We start from the raw sequence: 24,103 nt of genomic DNA, 5'->3' as shown, positions 1-24,103 counted from the left end.
AGACAGAAAGAGGGTAGTAGTTTTTCTGTATTTTTGGGAGAAGTTAGAGGGAGAAATACATGGCATTGTCTCAACTGTTTAGAGCATGGTGCTGATAAGGCCAAGATTATGGGTGTGGGTTTGATCCCTGTATGGGCTGTTAACTTAAGAGTTGGACTTGATGATCCTTGTGGGTCCCTTCCAGCTCAGAACATTCTGTGATTCTGTGGATGTGTAATATGGAAAGAAGAATTACTATTGTTTAAAGACCAAGCAATCAGGCTTGATGAATGTGCAATATTTGTGTGGACAGTCCTGAATAGCCAAAGAGAAGTAAATTAAAGGACATGTTGTGCTTGGACATACGAGTCTCTTGACACTATGTCATATGTAGACACCCACAAAATTGATTTCTCTAAAAAGCTAAGCTGAGATAAACACCAAGGACTGATGAAATGAATTTCAAATTAACTTAGTAGAAAAAAAAATAAAGCATGCAAACTAAAGGGGAATACTTTGTAAGAAGACATGAGACAAATGAGGCAGAATTAGTGGTCAAAGCTGAAGACCACTCTGGTATACAAGAGGGAGGTTATTGGAAAGAGAGCAGACTTTGCAGGAAAAAATAAGAATGAATGCAGAAACATGACTGTGTAGAGACAAAATAATGTTTTCAATATTATGCTGGTAGGAAAGCAGTAGTTAAGTTTAAAGTACTAGAGAAATGCAATTAAACCCATCCCCAGCAGCAGAACATTGAATGTCAATCAATAATTAGAGCTGGGCATACAGATAATAAACTACCTGCACAATGCGTACCAAGATAAATAATACAGAATACTTAATTTCCACATATAAACATACTTACACCTATATGTAATATAGTTATTCTCTTAAGTGCTAAATCCATACAAGAAAGACTGATGGAAAATGAGGAATGATACTCTGCTGAACTCTAAAGGGTTTAGTGTGCTGTGCAGAGTATCCATCTATCTCTTTTATTTTGCTGAGGATCATTCATAGACTCATAGAATAGTTTGAGTTGGAAGGGACCTTTAAAGGTCATCTAGACCAACACCCCTGCGATGAGTGGGGATATCTTCAATCCATCCTCCTACCATCTCTGTCATGTTCCTGTTCTTTGAGCAAATAATCTCCAGGAAGAACTCCACAGTTCTTTAATACAGCTATAGTTTATTTTTGAGGTTAATTTGTGTCAAGATTGTACTGCTCCTTTGATTTTTGGATGGTAGCCTTAGGTTGTAGGCAGAATCAGAAAAGCCTGTTGCACAAATGGTGCATTGAGCATAAGCAATGCAGTTCAGTCCAAGTGAAGTAACAATAAAGCCTTTAGACCATATCACATCTTCATCTTCATGCCACATATGTCACAGATAAATGATTTTAACTATACGGAAGAGAATTTTACCATGTATTTTAGTATGCATATCTTTCTGCTTGTAAAGCCACATACTTCAGTATGTACAGTAAGATCAGCTGTGCTGAGTGAGTTATCCTTGTGTAGAGGGAAAAAGAGCTTTATACAGCTCTCTAAAATTAGGTATAAGATCAGCTTATCTTTCATAAAAGTGTCAGAGTTTCAAGTGCCAGTTTCTCACATATCTGCAAGGTCAGAAAAGGCTGTAAAGTCATACATGGGAGCTGGCTATCAGCTCTTGCAAATACTGTCACGTGAAGCCATACTTGCTCTCCCTGAAGGACCATGCATTATTGAACTTCACAGCTGTGGTGGTTTTGGGAACAGGAAGAATGCTGCAGATGGAGAAGTGAAAGCTTCTTACAGCCTTTGTGCAGAAGTAATTTCAGGGAAAGAAATACATACTCTGGCTGTTGCCATTTTTATAAGTTTTTAAAGTTGTTTAAAGCTGAGTCCCTGGTTTGGACTGTTAAATGCATCCCAGATAATGAGGAGTGGACAGTATGGTTGGCAGTACCCACGTGCTGAGCTGATGTATCCACAGGTTTAAATTCCCTTCAACAAACTTATTCCGCAGCTCATATAAGTTTCAAATATACTTTATTAAAATTGCTGTCCAGAAAAAAAATAAATTAAAAACATGCCTTCTTTGGGAAAAGTATATCTCACAATTAAAACTGCTCAGGCAGTGAGATTGCCCACTGCTTTGTCTTTACATTTTAATGTGCTTATTTATAGGAACACAGTTTTTAAAAGCACACACAACAAACATCATTGTGCTCTCCAGGCAAATGTATAAGATGGGCTAAAATCTCCATTTGTCTGTGCTGTGCATGCTCATTTAGATTATGGTAAAGTGGGTATAAAACACTACTGGAACACAATGGAAATGATGTATGCCTCTTTGCAATGAGATAAACGATTATATGTGGTATTAGAGCCATAATTTTATGCTTGTTAGTCATCCAATTTTGATTAAGGGAGCATTTATTTTAAGAATAAGTCTGCACTACTGTTCACATTTTCTCTTTCTACAGCAAGTTGTATGTTAAAGAGCAGGACAAAATGCAGTTCAAGAATAGGACAGTTGGGACTGATGTGGAGAAAATAGCACAACACAGAGCTGAACTACTAGAAGGGGTGCCAAATGGAACTGTTGGTTACTGGCTTCAAAGGTAATTTGGGTTTAAAGGTACTTGGGCCCTTGAGGTAAACACTGGGAATTTCAGTTGCTCATAAAATGCTAAAGTTGACACAGAATGTTTGCCTTCCAAACACCAAAACCTTTTCAGATTAATTCCACAATTGTACATATTGTGGGGCTTTTAGTAGTTCCAGAAGATTTCAACAGTTGCATATGAAATAGAAACTCTTGAACCAAATCAAAATCAAATGAGGGAGGAAAGAGAGCTTTCAGCCAGGATCACACAAGAAAAAAGTTTAAAATTTACTGCTACCTCCTAAATCTCTCTTGTGCAAGTGTTACGAGTAAGATCAGGAAATTTTGTTTTTTCCTTTTTAGATAATTGAGTTGATGTAACACAGAGGAGTTATTATCCCTTCTGACAGGTAAGATGGGTAACTCAGAGCCAAAAGGAAGCATTTCTTAGATGAACCATGAGTAGAGGAGGGTGGACATGAGTGCCATATTCATTGCGATTTGAATTCAGGAAAATCCTGCCTGATGAAAGATACAGGGAGGGGGATATGTCTTCTCCAAAGCCTAGAACTGAGTATGTGTTCACTTCCTTTGTAACAGCCTAGCTGATTCCTAGTGCTAGCTGTCCATAAGCTTGTATATGCACCAGAAAAAAAAAGAAGGCATCTTTAAGTACATCTGAATTTAAAACTTTGGTTCAAACATATGGGAATGAAGGGTTTTGAAATACAAGTTATCAGCTAAACTTTCTTTATATTGTATCTTAAGCAATCCACTTGCTCCTCTTACATATAGGCCAGCTAAGTGGGGTGCAAAGTTCTTATCCTGGCTCACAAAGGAAATAGTCTGACATAATTCAGGTATTTCAAATGATCTGTCATTTGAAGAATGACATAACCCTTTGTAATATAGGTGTAAGGGCTTTAATTTCCCAGCTCATGTGTCAGTCACAGTGGAAGTGCTGCAGAGGGCCGGCCCAAGGGCAGGGGGATGCGCCCCAGGACCCTGTGGCTTCCCTGCAGTGGAGAGCCTGTCTGGAGAGTGAGCTCAGAGCTGGCTTGGGCAGCTTCTGCAAGCAAGACTCAAGCCTTTGCCAGTGAGATTCACTGCTTGGAAGATGTGACTCCTTGTCGAAGGGAGCAGGGTCCCCTGACACCTACTTAATGCACACAGGTTGCTTGGAAATTTATGACACCAGAGTTTTCAGTCCTGGCAGAGTGACTTAATATATATTTAAACCTACAATAGCCAGGACATATTTCATATCCTGGTTTTCTTTTCCCCTAGATATTGCCACTGTTTCAGTGAGCCTGCAGGGCACATTTTCTTGAAAGACAGATATGCTTTTTCATGTAACACCCCATTAAGTAAAGCCCTTTAGCAAGGACAAAGAGTCTCTGAAGATCCTCTTTTGGCATAGGATGTTTACAGACTGAAACACAAACTGGCTGTTTCACTGAAAAAGAAAAAATACCAAATTTCCTGGTTAATCTGCTGACTGCCCTGAAACATTCTGTTTGTTTCAGTTTGATATTTTCCAAGAAAGCTTCTGATGATTTTTCTTTAACCTCTTTCTAATGGCTTTGTCAATATCTTTCAAGCATTTGTTTTTGTGTCAAGTTTTCATACTCCAGATATATGTAAATGAGAAAGGTGTTGGAAAAGAAAAGGGCTGCTGTAGATGTGTAAGTCTCTGAGACCTTCAAAATTAGTGAGCTGCAGGTGTAGAATAGTTGTACTGTGATGGATTTCTCCTCCAGCTGTAGAAATAGGGGGAAATATGCACACAGTGGAGTGTGCACACGATAGCGTGGCTTGTCAGGTAACTCTTCTCTAGAGAATGGCAATTTGGGGTCAAAAGTAGAGTGATTTCATGAGCCTTGTCTCTCCTCAACTTGCACATGTGGATTAGTAAAGAGCAGCAGAAGCAGTGAAAAAAGTGTGACTGACGGTTTCAATGTATTGCTCGGCTGCAGAGCTATTCAAAACAAATTGCACGATATGGAGCTGGTGGACATGGGATTGGTGTCCTGACAGACACGTTCCATGTTCTTAGCTTCAAATCAACCTTGAACAGCTTTTTGCAAGTTTTTCCTCTGCCTGCCAAAGTGTTCCTATCAGCCGTTCACAACTTTGGTAGAATTTATTTCTTTCCACCTACCATGTACAGGAAATTTGACTCAGAAAGATGAGATGCAAATATTATGCAGGGTTGACCTTTTCATTTGCAGGGTAACTAATTAGCTTGACAAGTAACACATTTAGTAAAATACGCATATGTCATTAGATAATCCTGCCTACCGCTTTATGGTGGCTCCCTAAAATACATCTTACTTTTGTTGCAATTAGCTGTAGGCTTGCTGTTGACTTAAATAAGAGCAGGACTACAGACTTAGACGAAATGCAAAGTAATTTAATGTGCAGTCTCTGATCTGGCAATGTCATAGTTACTTCTTTAGTTGTGCTTTGGCACCACAACATAGTGCTGACTGAGTACCTTTTCCAGTTCTGCTTGTTTTTGCTATAGGACAGGACATAATGTGTGGCATTTAATATGAAAGACATTAAAATAGAAATATTTTTAAAGTAAACTTTGGGGAAAGGTAGAAATTTCTGGGGCAGACTAAACTGAGGTGCCAGTCTGGACATGACTTTAGGGTGAACCTGGGCAACTGGCTGGACAGATTCCTTTAGCTAAACTGTGTAATGGTATTTATGCATAGACTGCTGTGCTGAGGTCTGTGCAGGAGTTGTAATTTGTATTGTTACTTCACTGCAACTAAGCAAAGAAAGACATGGTCATGTTCATTTTTTACTGTGGGTAACAACCTGGTGGCCTTCAAAGAGCCTGAGGAGAGGTAGTTGTGTCCTCTGCTGAAGGAAGGAGAGAGGAGTGGTTATTTAGACATAAGGGATTGAAATAAATGGCCAAGAATTTGACCCAGGTCTTCTAGGCCAACAGAAAGAAGCTGGTCATGTCGAAAATATAAAGCCCACTCCCAGTTGCTGTTGGGAGTCATTTATTGTCTTGAACAGATGTTCTCAACCACAGTTAACCTTGAATCCTGCATGGTTTGGGTCTGATGTAGGATGATTAGCATTCCCTAGCTCTGGACTGCAGCGTCTGCTTTTTGGTGCCACCTCACAGTATGGTGTGGCAACAGAGATAAATGGTGCCCTGCTGCAAATGGTATTCGGTGATACTTTGCAATTCTAATGAACCCATCCTGTGCTCTTCAGTGTCCTTTAAACCTTGACAATTAGGAAGAGTAAAGAAGGGGGAAAAGTCTTACTAGATGGGAGACAATAGAGGAAACGGAGCTTGTGAATGCCTACAACAAAGAGAGGAATTTAATTTCCTACTGAGACTTTGAATTGTCTTGTTCCCTTTCCAGATATATTTTGGAAGATGCTTATGTTTTTATTATAAAATACATCAGTTAACTGTTTCACTGTTTTATATACTTTTTATTTTAATCTGGATCTGAGCCTGATGTTGCGATTAAATCATCTGCTTTGTCCTTCTTTATTTATATTCTTCCTTCTCAATTTATTGCCTCTTTGCCTTTAATGAAGCAGAGGTGGCAGCTTTACAGATGGGAAACTAAATCACAGAGAAACTACGTGACTTTTTTACGTGACCTATGCGCAGAAAATTAATAATCACTCTTATTAACAGGTGCAGGCACTACATGTAAATATTGCAAGTAGTTTAGCTGCTTTGGCTGTGCTGGTTTGGGGAAAGTTCAGATTTTGAGAGAATGTATGAGACATTAGTGCAAATTTTCTTCTTTTCCTTACATTTTTGCTCATGATGCATCCATTCAGTGAAGGCTTTATGTACCTCTGGGTCCTCTCCTGGCTACCATTGGGTTGGATTTCTCTCCTCTACTAAAGTGCTAAAGCTGCACTGGTTTTGGCTTTTGACATGGTCCCCTGGCAGAACTACTTCATGGAGCTCTCTTTATCCTCCTTGATTGCTCTCCTTTTCCTTCATGTTGGCTTGCTTTCATCACTTGTAGCCTCTTCTGATGCTCTTCAATTTCCTTTTCTTTTAGCAGTGTCTCCTGTTTGAAGTTTAAAGCAAGTCTTCCCTCTCTGTGGAAACATTTCACTCCTGTCTGCCATTCACTTTGTTTTTTCCCCTCCTAGGAGCAGATGCCAGCTTGTGCTGACATCATCCCCCAAAAGATTGCTTTGCTAATTGGTATGACAGAGAACTTGTTTGTTTGTTTTTCATTCTGCTTTTGCTTTCTATTTTGTCCTCTCTGCATTGGGCTGATCATTCTCTGGTGAGCTCAACAAGGTCACTGGAGTCATTGGCAGGCTTGTACAGAAGGATGTCCTATATGATCCGTTTGACGCATACAACAAAGTCTGTGATGTCTATTAACAACTCCCAATATTTTGTAAATAGCAGCACTTTGGCCTTACTATTGTTAATTATCAGAACTACAAGACTGCTTAGCATATTTTACTTATATTTACTTATTTTACTTATGTAACTTCACCAGGCCTTACATGCCTACAGAAGTAACCCTATTTAGCAGTGTAAGGGGTGAGGAACTGGCTAAGTAAGACAATTTTAAATCAGGTTGCATGTATGGATGTCAATGCTGGATTTTTAACAGTGGAGTGATGATGTCTGAAAGCTTTGTTAGCAAATATCTTTGAGAAGTGAGGAGGATGTTGAGGTGCCATGAGGTGAAAGAAAGGCAAATATCTTTGAAGATGCATGAAAAAGGAGAGCAAGGACAATACAGACCTGTCAGCTTCTTCAATAGCTAGATGAATGATAATTGATGCTAGAGGGAAAATCTTATTTTGTGGAGCTGTAAAAGGTTTTTGTACCAAGTGTGAGTTAAAAGTTAACAGATAAAGTCTATCTGAGATATACTTCTCACCAGAAATATCATGTGGCTCTAAAGGATAGAAATATCTTGGTACAGCAAGAGGGGGGATACAAATGATATAGAACAGACCAGAACTTTCAGCCACAACCTTTTTTTTTTTTTCCCCAGAGAAAAAACTTCCTTTATTCATGTGTTCATTGAAATACCTGGCATGTAGGTGTGCAGTGGCAACATCTTTTCCATGTACCAAGGTGTTTAAACTAAGATTTAGCCCAGGTTCTTGGAAGTGAGAATTTAGCAATCAGCAAATGTACTGCTTTGCAGATGTGGCTAATTGTGTGACCCATGACTAAAGCACCGTTTTGAGAGTGTGAATTGATTTCATAGATCTTCTCTCATTTCCCTCATAAAAGGCAGAAATGGAGGAAGCGTCTTAGGGCCTATGACAGCCAGGGCACAGTCTATTATATATCCCCACCATTGGACAAATTTGCTCTCAGCCCAGCCTACAAACCTTAGAGTGTCTGATAGGTATCCACATACTGGCATCTTTCTTTTGTGCCTATCTACAGTCAACAGCCCCCATCAGTGGACTGCTCCTACCAGAGGAAACACTCCTGTTAGAATGGAGAAGAGCTAAAGTCTTAGTCTTACGCCTCTGCTACAGGTCAAATAAATCACCCTGAATTTTTGGTACAATGACAGTGACAGCTGGGAAAAGCAATTTGTTGAAGACAGTTGCATTTTACCGAAGAACTGTTGTCCAAAATAAAACAAAAGGTTCAGTGCAGGAAGAAAGGAATCTAAAGAAGTGTTGAAATAGATTGTCCTTTCCAGATCAAATGTTAGTATTATTTGCAGCACTGCTTTTTGGAGGTCTGCAGTGCTCTGGCTCAGCACCACTGCTGGCCAGTTACCCATCTCATCCTCTGCAGCACCGAGGGGCAAGATAATTCAGCAAGAGCCACCTTTACCTCCACCTCTTACCCATGGGGCAGATGGAGTGCCTGAGGCCTTGATAGTGCTTTTGCAGAGAGAGGGGGAGCTGGAGAAGTATCCAGCCCTACTGGCTTTAAATGTTCATGTTTTGCACCATCTGCAGAACAGGAGAAAAGGCAAATTAAGAATCCTTCACTTCCAGTCCTTGATTAGGAATCCCAAGGTCAAGCAACAATAAACTGTTTATTAACCTGTACAGGTGATAATGATACAGACTGATTCTTGTGACATTATTATTATGTTTGATGAGTTTTTTAAAAGAGTGAGAGACAGTAGATTTAGTGATTTAAGCTAAATGTATGGGAGCATATACAATGCATTATGCATTTAGTTGTTTCTATACCAAGAATTTCATAAAGTGATGTCAGTTGAAAATCTCTACTGGATTGCAAAATACTTATATGCAGAATTTGGGTACTGCAGAAAATTACACCATACTTAAGTTCCAGAGTTCCTTTACACATTCATATAACAGCCTGGCAAACTGTGTAAAACACATGACAAATTGTGTACCAGTCTCTACCAAGTAGATTCTGCTCCAGAAAAATATGCGCAATGCCAACACTGGAAAAGGAAGGGTGGCCATTGCATTGTAAATATCACCTTCTCTTCCTCACTCTTATATGGATCAGAGATCGTGTTATATCTAACTCGCTTTTTCTTGCTTCTTGGCTAAAATGTCTGGATTCCTTTGGATAGTCATTTGATAAATCTATTAATAACTTTTCCACTGCCTTTCTAAAGTAATTTGGCTAATGTGCAGAGCTGAACTTCCAGCCAAGTCTGAAAGGCTTTTTTCCCCCATTTAGAAATTGCAACTGTTCCTTATGTGCAGCAGTAGTTTTCCCTTAGAAGAGGCTAAGATGGCTCTATTAGAAGAGCTTATGGTTTTTGGATACGTCTCTTGGGTACTTTTACACAGAAAATGATCACATTGAAGTACTTGTGAAAGGGAAACCCTTTTACCTGTTTTGAAGCTGGCATGATGCATACCGGGTAGGTCTGGATGCCTGTGCTTTGTGTGCCTTTGCAAGGACAGGACAGCTTTGAGCACCATTAGAGACATCCCTGCCTCGTTGTTACGGTTGTACTGGCTTTGATCCTCAGCATGGGAAGATGAAAAACCAGTTGGTGTCAACAATTGCAGTGGCTTTTTGTTAACTGCCAGGCTGGATCAAAGAGTGGAGCATTTTTGTTGAGATTGTGTCAGGACATTGTCTCATGCAAGTGGGGTGGAGGCAGGCTGGGCATGTAAGGGACAGCTTTGCCCCAGGCTGCTGTGGCTTTCTGTGGCAACATGGTGGCAGAATCAGGTTGCTAGGTAGGTGTTGGGGATGAGCCAGTGGCATTAAGGCAGCAGGCAAGAGGCTGCATCCAGTTCAAGCTGGCATTTCTGTCTGGTCTGCAAGACAGGCAGCCTTGGTGCTGTCAGGCACAGTGCATGTACAGCTGCCTGCTGGGGAAGGCTTGTCTAAGGAACAGCAAGGCTGGTGCAGGGATGACTGGAATATTTTCCCATAAATATTCTTTAAGCGTGTAAATGATTGTGATGAAATCATAAAAGTAATTGGCTCTTGTAACTCCTTTTTTGAAAACAAATTAAGCCTAAAAACATGTAGAGACCTCCTCCCTTTCCAGAATATTATTGAAAATTAATAGACCATCTGAGCCTGCAGTATCATAAAGTCTGTATCCTTTTTTTTTTTTTTTCACATACCTTCAGATTCATCTCCAGCAGCTCTCCATCTGTTTCCAGGCTGTTTTCTAAACCAGTGTGATGCCTCAGGTGCAGAAGAGAGAGACAATAATTAACAATGTGGCCTACAGCATCTTGGGGAACAATTAATTTTAGTGAATGGACAGGGGAAGGAAGAAGGAAGGTAAGCTTTGCTCATTTGTCTGCTCATGCATTCACAGCTGGGCATATTGGATAGATGCACAGACAGATATGTATGTATCTCCCAAAAAGACTATTTTCAGCATTCCAACTTTCACTCTTTTGCAATGGCTGTTGTGCACAGAAGCCTCTTGAAAACAACAGTGCCATCTGCTCTGAGGAGATTAGGGGGTGTCAAGGAATACTCTTTTTCACTTCTCTCATTCCTGCTTCTCTCCATCCTGTCCCTGGAAAAATCCCAGCTTTTAACCTGTCAAAATAGTTTTAAAGCTGGTCTCTGATGTATAGAAACCTGTGAGACAGAACCAAGACAGCTATGTACTGTCAAAGGAGTATGACTGCTTAAAAAAAAAGAAAATTCAATACCACTGAATAAAAGAACAGGGAAATGTAGGAGGCTACACACAGTAGCGTGTGGGGTAGTTCTTTCATGCATATGAAAGATACATTGATCAGGGAATACTAAATTTATATACAGGAAGACCATTTGACTGATTTATACTTAGAGATATTTTAATGTCTATACACGGAACTGAAAATTAAAGATCTGCACATCTACAGAGAGGTTAAAAATGAAAACCATATGATGAATTAGGATTTTTTTCCCTCAAATGCAGGTCCTGAAATTAGAAAACCAAATCCATTTATAAGCTCTTAAATGCAAGTGGCCTCATTTCCGATGTGCTGAGCAACCGCTGCATCTGCCTGTTTCTGTTATTAACACTGGCTCTATTTCTGGGAAACAGCTGTCAGGAAGGAGATCCTATAGGGTCTCCTCTGACGTGTCTAGCTGGCAAATAGCCACATATAACTACAGGACCTATTTGTGATGCCTTATGTTTTAACTTTTACATTTTTCAAATCCTGTACTGCCTACTGTGTAACTCTGAAGTTTCATGTGGCCTGTTAGCTGCTGTTCTCTCATGCTGATTAGACATAAACCCTCTCTAGGTTTGCTCTCTGAAAACACCTTGATTGTCCCAGGCCCCAAAATATGTAAACTAAAAGCCTTTGAAGAGGAGGGGCAAACTTGGGGTAATTACATCATTAACTGTAGTTCTAATTGGAGAATTAACCCTGATATGCAAATGGACCACACTTATAAAAGTGCGAAGAGCCTGTGACCCAGGGTCCATCTTGGGTGGAGCCCCTTATAGGCTTTATACTCCCAAGGTGTACCTTTGAAGGCCCTTCTAATAAATACCTACTTTTAGTCTCTTATTCTTGTCTAGCCTCTGGTTTTAGGTAGCCACTTCAAGGCATCATGTGCCATGTGAGTACATCTGGAGATATGGGGAAGCTGCTGAGCTTTCTGACTGACTGTAGTCTCCAGGTAGGAATCCAGGAGAGATGCTGAGGGAGGAACCCCACCACACTTGACTTCTTCAGTCCGTTTTCACATCCTTCTGTCCCTTTCTCTTCACACGCTCGTGCCCATGCTGGATGCAGAGACTACTTGAAGCAGCAGAAGAAACTTGCTGTGTTGGTTTTGAGAGTGAGATATCACAGATATGACTCCTTGGTTCTGTGTGGAGCATGGGCAAATGGGGTATTTCAAAACTGGTTCATCTCACAAGTGTGTGGTCAGATTTGGAAAATGGCCGTGTTAGTAAACAGTACCTGAAAGCTTAATCATGAGCCCAAATAAGGTGGTATCTAAACCTTTGGCTTTATTCTGGAATTTTTAATTTCACAAGTGTGCCTGCAGTAGAGAGGAAACAGTGTGCCCCACTGGAAAGCTAGCAGTGCATGCATCCCTTCAGAGAACAAATTAATCTGCCCTTTTCCTTTAATGTCTGCTTATTCAAACAATTAAGTAAATTAAAAAAAAAAAAATAATCTCCTCTGAGTCACTCTCATATGTTTTCAGGCAGTAACATAAATGAGAATCAGTAATCTAATGCAGAACTGATTTGAGTGTGTTTACATGTTATTAGGAAGCTAAAAGGTTTATTCATGCCTTTGGCTCTGTATGTATGTGGAAACAGCTGCATGAGAAGGCTGCTGTTGGCTGACTGCTCTCTGTGCAAAAACCCTCCCAAACTTGGGCATTTTTCACTTCCAAATGTCCAGGCTATGTCAGCGGGGAAGACTACAGAGTATCTTTCAGGATGTTAAAGCTGTCATTTGTGCATCCAAGAAAGGACTGTGCTGTGAAGGTAGAAGTATTTTGCTATAAGGAAATTACATGCTGGGAAAGAATGTGAACTTCTCTGGAATGTGAGGAGCAGATTATGTTAATATCTGCTTATCAACTTTGCCCTCTTGATTCACTTCATGCTGCATCAATTATACTGTAACTTTTCAAACTGCAGTCTCTAAGTGGTATTGTTAACTATAGCCAAAGGTTGGGAAAAGATAATCGTTTTAAAATTTGATTGCTTGCTCACCAGGAAAGCAACAAGAAGGGAAAAGAAAAGGTATTACCAGATCCTGTAAAAAAATAGAATTCCATCTATTTTCACTTCTGAATAAAATAGAATCCCCAGAACTGCTCATTTTTGACAATATAAAATACCGCAGTGTGAAATTTAATTTTGGTTGTAATGTATGCATAATATTGCACAGAAGTATCAATACATATCATACAGAGGTTCTTTGCCAAAATGCACCATTCCACTCCCATAAAGAGATTACTCAAACCCAATTTTTTATGGGGAAATTCATCAAAATAAACTCATGAGTATATGACCTGAAAAAGAAAGCAAATGGTGGTGTAGGGAGCTCTTCCATAATATAAAGAGCAGAACATAGAGCAGACAAGGCAAGTCCCAGTGTGCGAGCTTTGCACAGCTGTAACTTCTGTGATTCAGTCGTTTTCTTTCAGTTCTTTCAGTTCCTGGTCAAATGGCTGTTAAACATAAAGAATGAGATGCTCTTAACTCATACTTTTAAAACAATTTTTAGCAAAGCAAGTGTCTTTCTCTTTCATATCACTGGGGGTAATGTTACTGCCTGGAAGAAACTCAGTCTTCCATGATTCAAGAAAACCTTCCTCAGTGTTAAACATTCACTTGTGTGATTATAGGCAGCCGAGGTAGTGGCCTTCTGATGTTAAAAATAACACAAAAGGAGCTGCATAAATTACACCAGTGCGTAAAGTGTGAGAAGGAAGAAAAGGTATAGTGGGAGTGACATCTTCAAAAGGTTTACAAGGGAAGTAAATCCTTACTGAGAAAAGTTTACCATCTTTAGTAATCAAAGAAGAAACTGATGTAAGGAAAACAGTACAAAGGTGGCTGTTGAAAAATTAGCATTTGGACATAGGGGAGAGTAACATGGAAAGAATTGTCCTAGGCACAAATTCCGTAGATAGTCTTTGCCCTCCCTGATTAGCTACAATCTACCTAAACAGGGAACTGATGCCAGGACAAGGATTCTCCTTCTGAGAGGTGAGACTTGGGTGAATCTGTTTTCAGATGTCTCTGCCTGTGCCCCAAAGAACAGAAAAAACCCGAACAAACAACAACAACAAAAAAATAACAACAAAAACAGATGGGAGGAGGAATTCTCATGAAAAATCATTATATCATTTATTATTTCATTGAAATTATATGAACCCAAGGAATTCCAAGACTTTTTGGTCCTGCAAGGCATAGAAGAAGGAGCAATCTTGTAGCAGTACTGGAAATGTTCATAAATAATTTTGAACATGCCTTGTTGAAATATTCTTGGTTTCATAGAAAACTCGTTCTTTAGTCCTGTGTAATGATGAGCCTGGCCTAGAGCAGTAAGAAAGGAGAGGAGGCAATGAAATGAATTCTAAAACAAAATTCAAAATGCACTAGTAAGAAAGAGGGGTGTTTTTTCAGTGCCTGTGTCTTTCCTGCTGCTGGCATTCCATGATGATACAGTAAAGCTACCATGTACCAAGCAAAAATTGAAGGAGAAGAATATTAATAAGATGACAAATTCTTCTGCCTGCCTATTTACTGTTAATGATAGACCTCTTCATTTACACCTCTGCCTAAGAATGGCTCATAGTTACTGTATTCCCTGTGTCCTGACCTACAGTGGTTCCTTAGCCATGCTATGCATATTTTAGCTCATTTAATCTTTCCTTTGAAGTCATTCCCTCCAGCTCTTTGTCATTTGTCTTGCTTTTGTTTGGATCCCTTCCAATTCATCCTGGCATGAAGATAGCCAGATGGCAGTGTTTGGGGTGGGCTTTCAAGAATATGCCAGCAGGAAGTGCCACCCAACCCCTGCCATCTCCCAGGTGGACTTGGTAAACCCATGGTGGGGGGGACCTGGTGCCTTCCTGCTCATAAGCTCTGTATTACAGACTGCACACAGTGGAGCACTAATAAAAGAGCTGCAAATTGCACTGGCTGTTAGTTTGGGCTTATTTTTTTGTTGTTACTGAATACCACAGTCCCAGTTCTGACCCTTCTTCCTGTGTATACTGCTCATATCTTTTTCAGCCTTGCTACCTTTCTGTTCCCTTTCTCCCACAGAGTGTCTATCCTGCAGTGTATGATTCATCAGATTCCCTTCTCTGCATTTCTCCAGTTTGTATCTCCTTCAGTGTTTCTAGACAATATCATGAGGCTCCTTAGTGCATTGCCTTAGGTATTTGTGTTTCTGTTCTGTGGGCTCCTCCCATGAACCAAGAAATTGGTTATTGTCTGGATTTTATGATATCAAGTCACATAATGATGCCCACATTACAAACAGCAGATTTTGACTTGGTTTCTGGCTGCTCTTTTTGAATTTCCCAAGTCTCTCTCCAGAGCCTTAGTCAAGAAGACAGGCTATATGGTTTCTCAACGTGTTTCCCTGCTATGCTCCTCATTTGGAACTCAAATTAATTAACAATTCTTTCCAGCACTTGTTGACCTTCAGTGATGCTTGAAAAGTGGGTTCTGCAGCTTTGAACGTGAGACTATAAATAATGGAGATCTCTTTGGTCAGTTTTTAAAATAAGAGATTGCTGTCCCATCCCCAAGGAAAAATATTGTTATTTGTAAAACTAACATACAGTCCCCTCATTTTCCCAAATGTGAATATAGTGGAAATACCACGTCAGATGTCTCAGTGTGATATTACAGGTAGATAAAGCATGGTACCCTGAGTATGTCCAAACCAGTGAATGTAAGAATATTTCAGAATGTTTCAAATGCCTTATTAAAATCAATGTTTGGTATTTATATCCTGTTCCATTGACCATGTAATCTGCCAAAAAAAGCTACTAAGATGCTATGCATTATTATTTCAGTAATATTTCATGATTCATGCAATATATTAATCTGGATGTTTTCTTCCTGCTACTGATTCCCTTTGCAGTAACCCTCAGATAAACTTGTGTTTTGTTCTGAAGATTCTTTCTATTTTGGAAGGTCTCTCTGCTTACTAATTTCTTAGTTCCTTGTTTCACCACAGCTTTTGAAAAACAGTAGTTAAATGTCTCTCCAAATACTGAATTTTTAATCCCCCATCATATCTAGAATCTCAGTCTAGTGATTCTGAAACATACAATGAGAGTGTAGATCAAGAGGGAAAGCAGGCATGGTAACTGGGCAAAACTGGGAGATCTGGCTTCAGAAATGCATTCCTGATCTGAACTAAAAACTTAATGGAGACACGTGGAGAGCTCATTTATAAAACTCAGAAATACAAATAAATTGTGTGCAAAGACAGATTTCTTTGGGATATATGTTTGGTTTTGTTTGCTGCTTTTTTTTTTTTTTTTAAACAAAGGAAAAGTTCATGGATTTAATGAAGATACAGTAAATTATTTACGTAACTGAAACTTCAGCTGACAGAGACCATCTACTTTCAAGAGCATTATTTTTATGTACATTATGTAAGCATAAAACCTTGCTATATATTCATGGAAACAAATACAGAAAATTGTTGCAGATCACAGAGTCACAGAATCAATTAGGTTGAAAAAGCCTCTGATATCAAGTTCAACCCTTGGCTGAAGCTCACCGTGTCAACTAGACCATGGCACTGAATGCCTTGTCCAGTCATTTCTTGAACACAAGACAGTCCAAATAATTTCAGCAAGGCCATTATGGACAATTCTCAGTTGCCCACAGTTCTGAGGGCCCTCTGAGGTGCCCCTTGGTCCCCCAGATCTCTGCACAAGACTGGCCAGTATCAGAGGGGTCCAGGAGCACTCCCTGGAGCATAAGCTAGGGACTGGTCCAGGGATCTCCACAGCACCCAAACAGCATGGGTTGTCTATGTTTAGGCATCTGAATTCTAGGCAGGTGTCTAAGTGAGCTCTCCCTAAGGAGCTCCTTAGCATTTGCTAATAAAGATAGAGTTTAGGCATTTGTCTGTGAATGCCTATACGTAAATATCTTCACACCAAACTGAATTCTTCCCATGATGTCAACTGTGTAACTCAATAGAAATTATCATGACAAGGTAGAAAAAGACACAACCACATCCAAAGTCAATCTGTTTAATTTTGTACAATATTCTTTCTGCTTCAGATACCTGCACTAATTGCCTCCAATTAATTAGCTTCATCATTGTTACTTTACAGATGTTGAGCAAGCAAGGATAGCTAAGCAACTCCTTGATATCATCTCTTGTTCTGCACCTGGTATTATGTGCAACGCTGTCACCAAGAAGCAGATCTTTTGATACATCTGTCGTGTTGGGATATGGCAAAGGCCACTTTTCTGAGGAGCAGGGCACAGAGCTCAGCAGGATGGATAAATACAGACATGGCTCTACTGCTGTTAGGAAATCATCTGCTGCAGTAGTCCCTGACCATGCTCTGCTGGAGCCATATTCTGCGTATCTGTAGCCATATCCTATGTAGCTACAGAGAGGAGTTTTGTTATAGCAGTGATAGTGAGACTGATTAATGTCATTCCAGTCAGAGACCAGTCTATTTCTGTAATGCTAAGATAGCACCTTTTTAAATAAAATGAGCTCCTGCTTCTGGCTGAATGCTGCTAAGCCTCAAGAAATACAGAAGGGTTTATAAACCTCAGGATCATCTGTTGTCTCTCCATGTGTTCCTATCAGTTATTCCCCATCTGCCCCTCAATTGCACTGCACCTGTGTTCCCTGTCCTGCCCTTCCCTACCTAGCCTGAAGGATGCTGTTGTCATTCACTCTGGACCTGACCTGCCACCTTTATTTGTGCTGCAATGCCAGTATCTTGTCCTCTTTCGCCAGTCAACTCTTGCATGCAGAAACAGATTTTAAAGCAACTGTCACCAGGTGTTAGTTGGAGATATGCTGGGGCCTGTGATTTTGAAAGGACACCAGTAAAAACAATTAATGAAAACTTGTTACATATGGAAAAGACTATTCCTATCTAGCAACAAAGGCAAAATTTTCTCAAAAGCAGTAGGTCAGTGCAAGGGGAATGAAATATCTAATTATAGCTTAAGAAACTAAGATAGTATTTTGTGGTGGTTTGTTGGGATAGATTTTGGGAATAAATTTCATCTGGGAACAGCGAGACTGGGCAAGTCTCCTATGGCCAGGGCTAATGGGACATGAGGCAGGGCTGGCCAAAAGGCTGAATCAGCACATTCTCTTGGTGGCAAGCTAATGTGCCCAGCTCTGGTGTGCAAATTGATGTGCAGCTCTACCTACTCTGCAAGTGTGTGGCTTTTGGACAATCTACATTGGATGTCCAGGCAGATGAATGCAGACAGATGGAGTTTGGCTTTCTTTGCATTTCCTCAGACAGATGTACCACTTTCTCATTTATTTTTTCTTTTTCATATCATGTTTCCTGGAGTTTTTTCAGCAGTTAACGGAATATCTAATTATTAGGCAACTGTAAAACCACTGAAAAGGAAACAGTGAAGGATCTAGTGATAATGTGAATGCAGGCATAGATGCCCCTGTTGGGAAGAGGTGCTTCAATTCCAGCCTTTGTGAATGACAATTTAATTGCTCTGTCTCTGCATTTGTGCTCTCTTCACTGCAAAGAAGGAAATAAGTGGGAATTGAAACATGGGAATAGATGCACTGGTCATAACTGAGCTGTACTGAAATGCTGTGTACAAGCTGATGATTTTATAATGGGCCCATCTGCCCACCTCACAAAACCACTACAAAGATTGACAGGATTTGCAGCACCTGTTGTTCTAGTTTCAGCTTCAGAATAGCAAAAGGTGTTGAGTTTTGGAGTTTAGCTGCACTAGTCTTCATAATTTAGTTTCTTCTTGTGCTCTGTGGATGAGTCCTAAATAATCTTCTCTTGCCTTTTTTATCTTGCCTTTTTTCTGGTCCCCCACTGAGACTTCTTTTTTTTTCCCCTACTACTGAAAGCTAGCTTTGCCCCTGTTGTGGTTTCTTTGTGTAAGTAAGGCTCTCCTTCCACTTTATCCACTTAGCAGAACTAGCAAGTTTAACAGACATTTCCATGAACCTCTCTTTTTTCTTCTTCTTCTAGAAGTTCCAGTGGTTTTGATACTGCATCTTGAAAAGATGTTAAATATTCATCATAAAGTCTCTTTACACAGAATATACCAAGTTCTTTTGTAGTATAGTGATAAAGTGGTCTAAGCTTTCCACTCTTGCTGTAGATAATGTACATCTTGGGATCTTCTGTTACATTTTGCACTTTCAAAAAAAGGTAAGTCATTCCTCAGTATATGAGTCTTCTCTGTAAGATGAGCATGACCAATTCTCCTCGTGGGATATGATCGTTCAGATGCCCCACAGCTACTTATTTCAGCCTTAACTCCCAACCAGTCCTAATGTTCTTTGGTAATTTCACCTACCTCTCACAAACAACTTCTTCTGCTCCCTGTGTCTACATGTCTAGGCTTGAAATAACTCCTGCTTTACCACCTTCACTGGAAAACCAAAAGTGCAGGCAGTTTTCCCAGTCGGGGTTAAACTCTGTACCCGCCTTTCAGCAATAATGTGTTCTCTGAAAAGTTTTTCAGTGCCATCACTTCTGTTTCTGTGTAAGCAGATTTCTGATGTCCACATGTTTATACACCTGACTGGCCCATCAGGCTGTGTTAAGTTTGGTTTGCATAGTGCTGCTTTGTTCATGGCTCTGTAATTCCACTCTATTCCTTATCAAGAAAAGGCTTTTTTGTTCCAGTTGCTCGCTCTCTGCCTTGGGAACAAGATTTCCTCTGAAAATTTTGTCTTTTTTCCTATCCTCTTTTATATTCTCCAAATAAAGAGAAAGCAAGCAAAGCAAACACACACAGAATCTCCAAAGCATTGCAAATTGATCTTGTGTTGTCAGGGAATAGCTATGATTTAAGTTAAATGACAGGCAGGCAGAAGTCCTGCCTCGGCTTTGCTATTCTTAAGAACTCCTGAGAGGACCTTCCATGTTCAGACATTCCATTTTACCATTTGGTTCTTATTTTCCTACAACTTCCTAGGGTCAGTCCTGTGCTGCTGGCTAGTGAAAGATGTCTCTTACACACAGTTTCTAGCATTACCAGCTCCTAGGCTGGCCCTGGCATTAAGGTGGAACACGCCCCTGGAGGATTGTATTGGTGTGGTTGCTTTGCTAGAGCATGCCAGTGTTATCCTCTTAAAGCTTGCTATGCCACACACATGTAAAAGCAAAGTGAACTGTACATTTGCGATGCCAAAACTGAGTAACACAGTCACAGCCTTATAAAAATGTAGGCAATGGGAACTCAGGAAACTCAAGATTGGTTCTATCCTTGTATCAAATCCAGAAAAGCCTGTGAAATACATCTGTTGGCAAGCTACAGAAGTGGATCTACTATGTGTGGGCAAGGACTCGAATATGGTCTACACAGCATGTCCTCAAAGTCCTGGCTGGTAGGAAACTGCTGACCCGGATGTGCCAGGGTCTCCTTCTGTTTCCATTCAGAATCAAAGACTTTGCCATCCAGCTCATGTATTTCCTAATCCCTCCCAGTGCATCACTGGCTTCCACCCACTACTTTGAAAATTATGTTGTTCCTCGGCAGAGTGAGTTGCAATTATTCCCTGGTTAGATTATAAACAGAATCAGATAATGGCTGCCTTGGTGTTTAGATTAGGCATCTAAATTTAGTTCCTCTAAATGCAGCAAACTCTTTTCCACAAGGCTTAGTGGTATTTTTTCTCTTATGGATGACATATTTCATGCAAGTGTCATTTGCATAATTACATAACTATGCAATTTGTATGTGCTACATACTACTTTGCTCTTGTTTGAGACTATGTTAACAACTAAACTTCCTGAGGGGATACAGGGTTAAGGGGTGACATTCACTTGAACTCTGTCCTTGGGAGCACTAATCATTATGTGGCTGCATGGAAACTAGCTGTTACTCCCGTTATTTATTATCCTCAAGCAAAATAAATAAAATCACCAAATGATATAGATAAGTCTAAGGTCACAGAAGCAGAGCTTATACTTGACTTAAAATGTCCTGTACAACTTTTATGGTTTGATTTCAAATTTAAATTTAAAATATTTCAACAAGTCTAGGTACTTGACATTGAAGTAGCGCCATTATCTGTTGTACGAGGTTTTGTATTACTGAGACTGACTGTCCTTCTGAGGCACTTCAGTAACAGTGCATAACTTAACTAAAGATGGAAATCCCTAATTGCTAAATGTGTGGACCAGCATGCTTAGCTTTCATGAAGTACATACACAGGGAGGTGATGTTGCTGAATTGATAAGCAGCAGCAAGTACAAGTCATGAACAGAATGGGGATTTCCACTCTCATATCACAATGTTGTGGTGCCTAAGCCAGTGGCCTTACTGTCTAAAATAAAGACAAAAGGGAGGTATTTGTTTCTGGGGGTTTTCATGTAAGCCCATGAATATGACATGACATAAGCAATGTTGTTCTAATGACATACACCAGCAGGATTTGAAACGTCATTGGTGTTTTTGTAGGATAATATTAGGTCAATTGCCATTTGGGAAAGATCTTAGGTTAAACTTCTCTGTAGTTGTTAATTTGTGATCTCATTTGTACATCAGAGGCTCAAAAGCACTTGCCTGGGAAACCCACAGGACACTGAGGCTGAGATTTTGTTTCCTTATGAAGGATGGAAAGGAATTGTTGGTACTTACTGTAGGTCTCTGGAGGCTGTACCTACACGTGCAAGAAGTTCAGTGCCATAGGAGGAGATCCAGCTGATGCTGAGGACTCACTGAGGGCAATTTTTTTCCCATTTCAGGTGAGTTTTGCTTCAAACTAGCTCTGTTCTGGTCCAAAGGACAAAATGGTCATGGCAGCTGGAGGACAGTAAATGTGTTCCTCAACCCCATCATCCAGTTTGATTTAATTTGAAAAGAATCTGGTTAATTGTAAAAGTATCCTCTGAGGCCTTTCCATCATATGAATCAAAGCATGCTAAGTGGCAGCAACTGCACAATCTGCCTTCAAAAGCATGTTCATGATCTGAGCTAAAGCACAAACGTAGGCATACTCTGTACTAAAATAAACACAGCTGCACTAAAAGGATTCATTTTATGTCAGAGTCCCATAATTTGGGATTTGGCAATAAAGTCCTTAGTAAGCCTGAAATATGGCAGCTTGCCCCATAGGCACTTCAGTATAAATGTCTGCATTTATTATTTTATTGCTTTTAATATTTTGCAGATTGCTGAAAAAAGGAACTTAGAACATCCTGATCTAATTTACTAATTGTGTGAAAGATCAGCTGTAATAAACTATGTAATTGTACAGAGAAGTGGTGATTTCTGTCCAAGCATATTTTGCACCCATATTTCCTTTTTCTGTGATATTCCCATTCAGATGCTGCTAAGGTTTTATAGCATGCTGTAGGTTTACTGAACTGCCTGCTCACTGAACATTAAGAATATTTGCACGTATGCAGCATTTAAGGAAATATAAATTCATTTCTGCTGAATTTTTTTTCAATAAGCAAATCTAATTCAGCTTGCTGCTCAATGTCAGTGTGGCAGTTTAATATTTTTTTTTGTTTAATGTAACCAGCTTACTATTAAAAAAAAGAAGCCATTTAACACTAACAGATTTTTTTTCCTAATCTTTCATCACAGTTTCTATAAATCAGTGTAAGAGTAGGAGGATAAAAATTATCAGTAGCTGGAAATTACCTTGATTGAAATGTGAGGCATGTAGCTCACCTAGAGGTGCTGGAACTAGAGCAGTGAAATGTAGTTCCAATGAAAAATTATAGGTTAGAGATGCAAGAGTGTGGGACCACCTGCCTGGTGAATGGTCTTACCCTCATATACATATGTAAAATGGTCATTGAGTTCCTGAACTCATAGAGACTAAAACAAGTCTCTATGGTCTAGTTACTAAATGGTCTTGGTCTAGTTACTTACAAAAGTTTGTTGGCAGGCAGGAGCCACAAGTTCAAGCTCCCCTTCTCATCATGCAGGCCAGCTGTATACACGGCAGTTTTCCTGGGGAATTACTCTCTTCTCGCCTGGGTTGATTGGTCCATCTCAGTTCAGCAAATAATTTAAGTTCTCGTTTTCAAGAAGGGATTTTTGTCTGGTCTGCAGACTCCTCTGCATCTTAGAAACCATGCCTAAAGCCGGTCTGTTTCTGTGAATGGCAGTGTTGATGGAGCAGTATGTTCCTGTGAGAACACTTTTTGCCAAGCCAACTGTAGTTGGGCTTTTATCTTTCACCTCTCAGATACGTTATTGCAATCTGTCTGATGACTTGCACACTTTCCCACATAAGGTCAGATTGCTCAGTATCAATGGTTTCAGGGTCACTTTTCACTTAAATGAACATTCAGTTTCTGAGACACAGCTAGAAACCAGCTTTAATGAAGAATTTACCACTGTAAATTATTGAATACCATTGTGCAGTCAATAAGCAAGCTATCTGAGTACTTTACATCTGGAACATAAGATTACCTGATGTTTTTATTAGAAGGGACATACGTGATGATGTGAGACTTTTTCAAAGCAGCTGATTCTCTCAGCTTGAAACTCTGTGTCAGAAACCAGTGAATAATCCCTCCCCGTGAAGTTTTTCCCTTTGTTCCTAGCACTTCACCATGACCCCATGGATTCCCAGACTTGTCTCAGTTTGCATACGGCTTGTCTGCAACATCACTTGAATGTATTACATCCCTAATGCTGATGTACTCTAAATTTGTCAAAATACTGTGGCTAGACAAGCTTAAAATCAAAATAGGAAAGCAAAGAGAAAAGTTCTTGATTATGGAGATAGACGTGCTTCTATGAAAGCATCAAATTAAGCATGGTAAACTTGTGTCAAAAACTAGTCTGTCCCCCAAGCACTTCAGGAAAAACTGTCTTGGTAGCTGCAGCTGAGGATTAACTCTGTGGTCTCTCCCGGGGCGGAGTCCTCTGGAGCTGAGTGGATGCCCCTGCTCTGGATCACCTCATGCGATTGCTCATCTCATCATGCCGCTGCATGCAAATGAGTCTTCAAAGCAACTTGCTAGGAAGGTCTGCTTTCCCCTCCTCCAGCTAATCAATTTAGAGAACTGTACTAGTTTGAAAACAAACCAGTGGGAGGCACCAAGTCAGAATAACAATTTAATGGAAATTAAGGAAAAGGAAAAAAAGTAAAAGAAAACACTGGTTCAAACTGACAGAGTCAAGGTACAACCTGACACCCTGTTAGGCAGGGTGGTGGTAGCAGTCTGGTAGAATGGTGGCTGCAGTCCTCTGAAGCAGTGATCCTGTAGAAAAAGAGTCTGCTCTTCCTCAGAAAGTCCAATGGTGGCTGTGCAGCTCCTGTCCTCTGGAAATCCAGTGGGAAGGGTTGTCTCTGGTGTTCAGAGTCCCAGATTATATCCACGATGGGATGCTTGGTTCCTCCCTCTGGGTGGAGCATCTCACAATGGGGTAATGAGTCATGAGGCAAAGTGT

At 40.1% G+C, this 24,103-nt stretch overlaps 1 protein-coding gene across 3 annotated transcripts in view; it reads left to right on the top strand.

The window, feature by feature from the left end:
- The window catches only part of LOC125317800, a 205,347-nt gene that overhangs the window by 103,774 nt on the left and 77,470 nt on the right, over window positions 1-24,103 (top strand). For 2 of the 3 annotated variants that reach the window (XR_007200184.1, XR_007200186.1), the window contains 2 exons: window positions 10,152-10,308; window positions 21,331-21,432. Coding sequence is in view for 1 of the 3 variants with exons in the window: in XM_048287906.1 (XP_048143863.1) it covers window positions 10,284-10,308 (25 nt within the window). In the remaining 2 variants the exon portion in view is untranslated. Of the gene's footprint in view, window positions 1-2,842; window positions 2,987-10,151; window positions 10,309-21,330; window positions 21,433-24,103 lie in introns of those variants that run through there. The other variant, XM_048287906.1, reaches the window with a different exon arrangement.

This window comes from Corvus hawaiiensis, chromosome 2, assembly GCF_020740725.1.
Source record: "Corvus hawaiiensis isolate bCorHaw1 chromosome 2, bCorHaw1.pri.cur, whole genome shotgun sequence".
NCBI classification, from domain to species: domain Eukaryota; kingdom Metazoa; phylum Chordata; class Aves; order Passeriformes; family Corvidae; genus Corvus; species Corvus hawaiiensis.
This window is presented reverse-complemented; position numbering and strand designations above follow the sequence as displayed.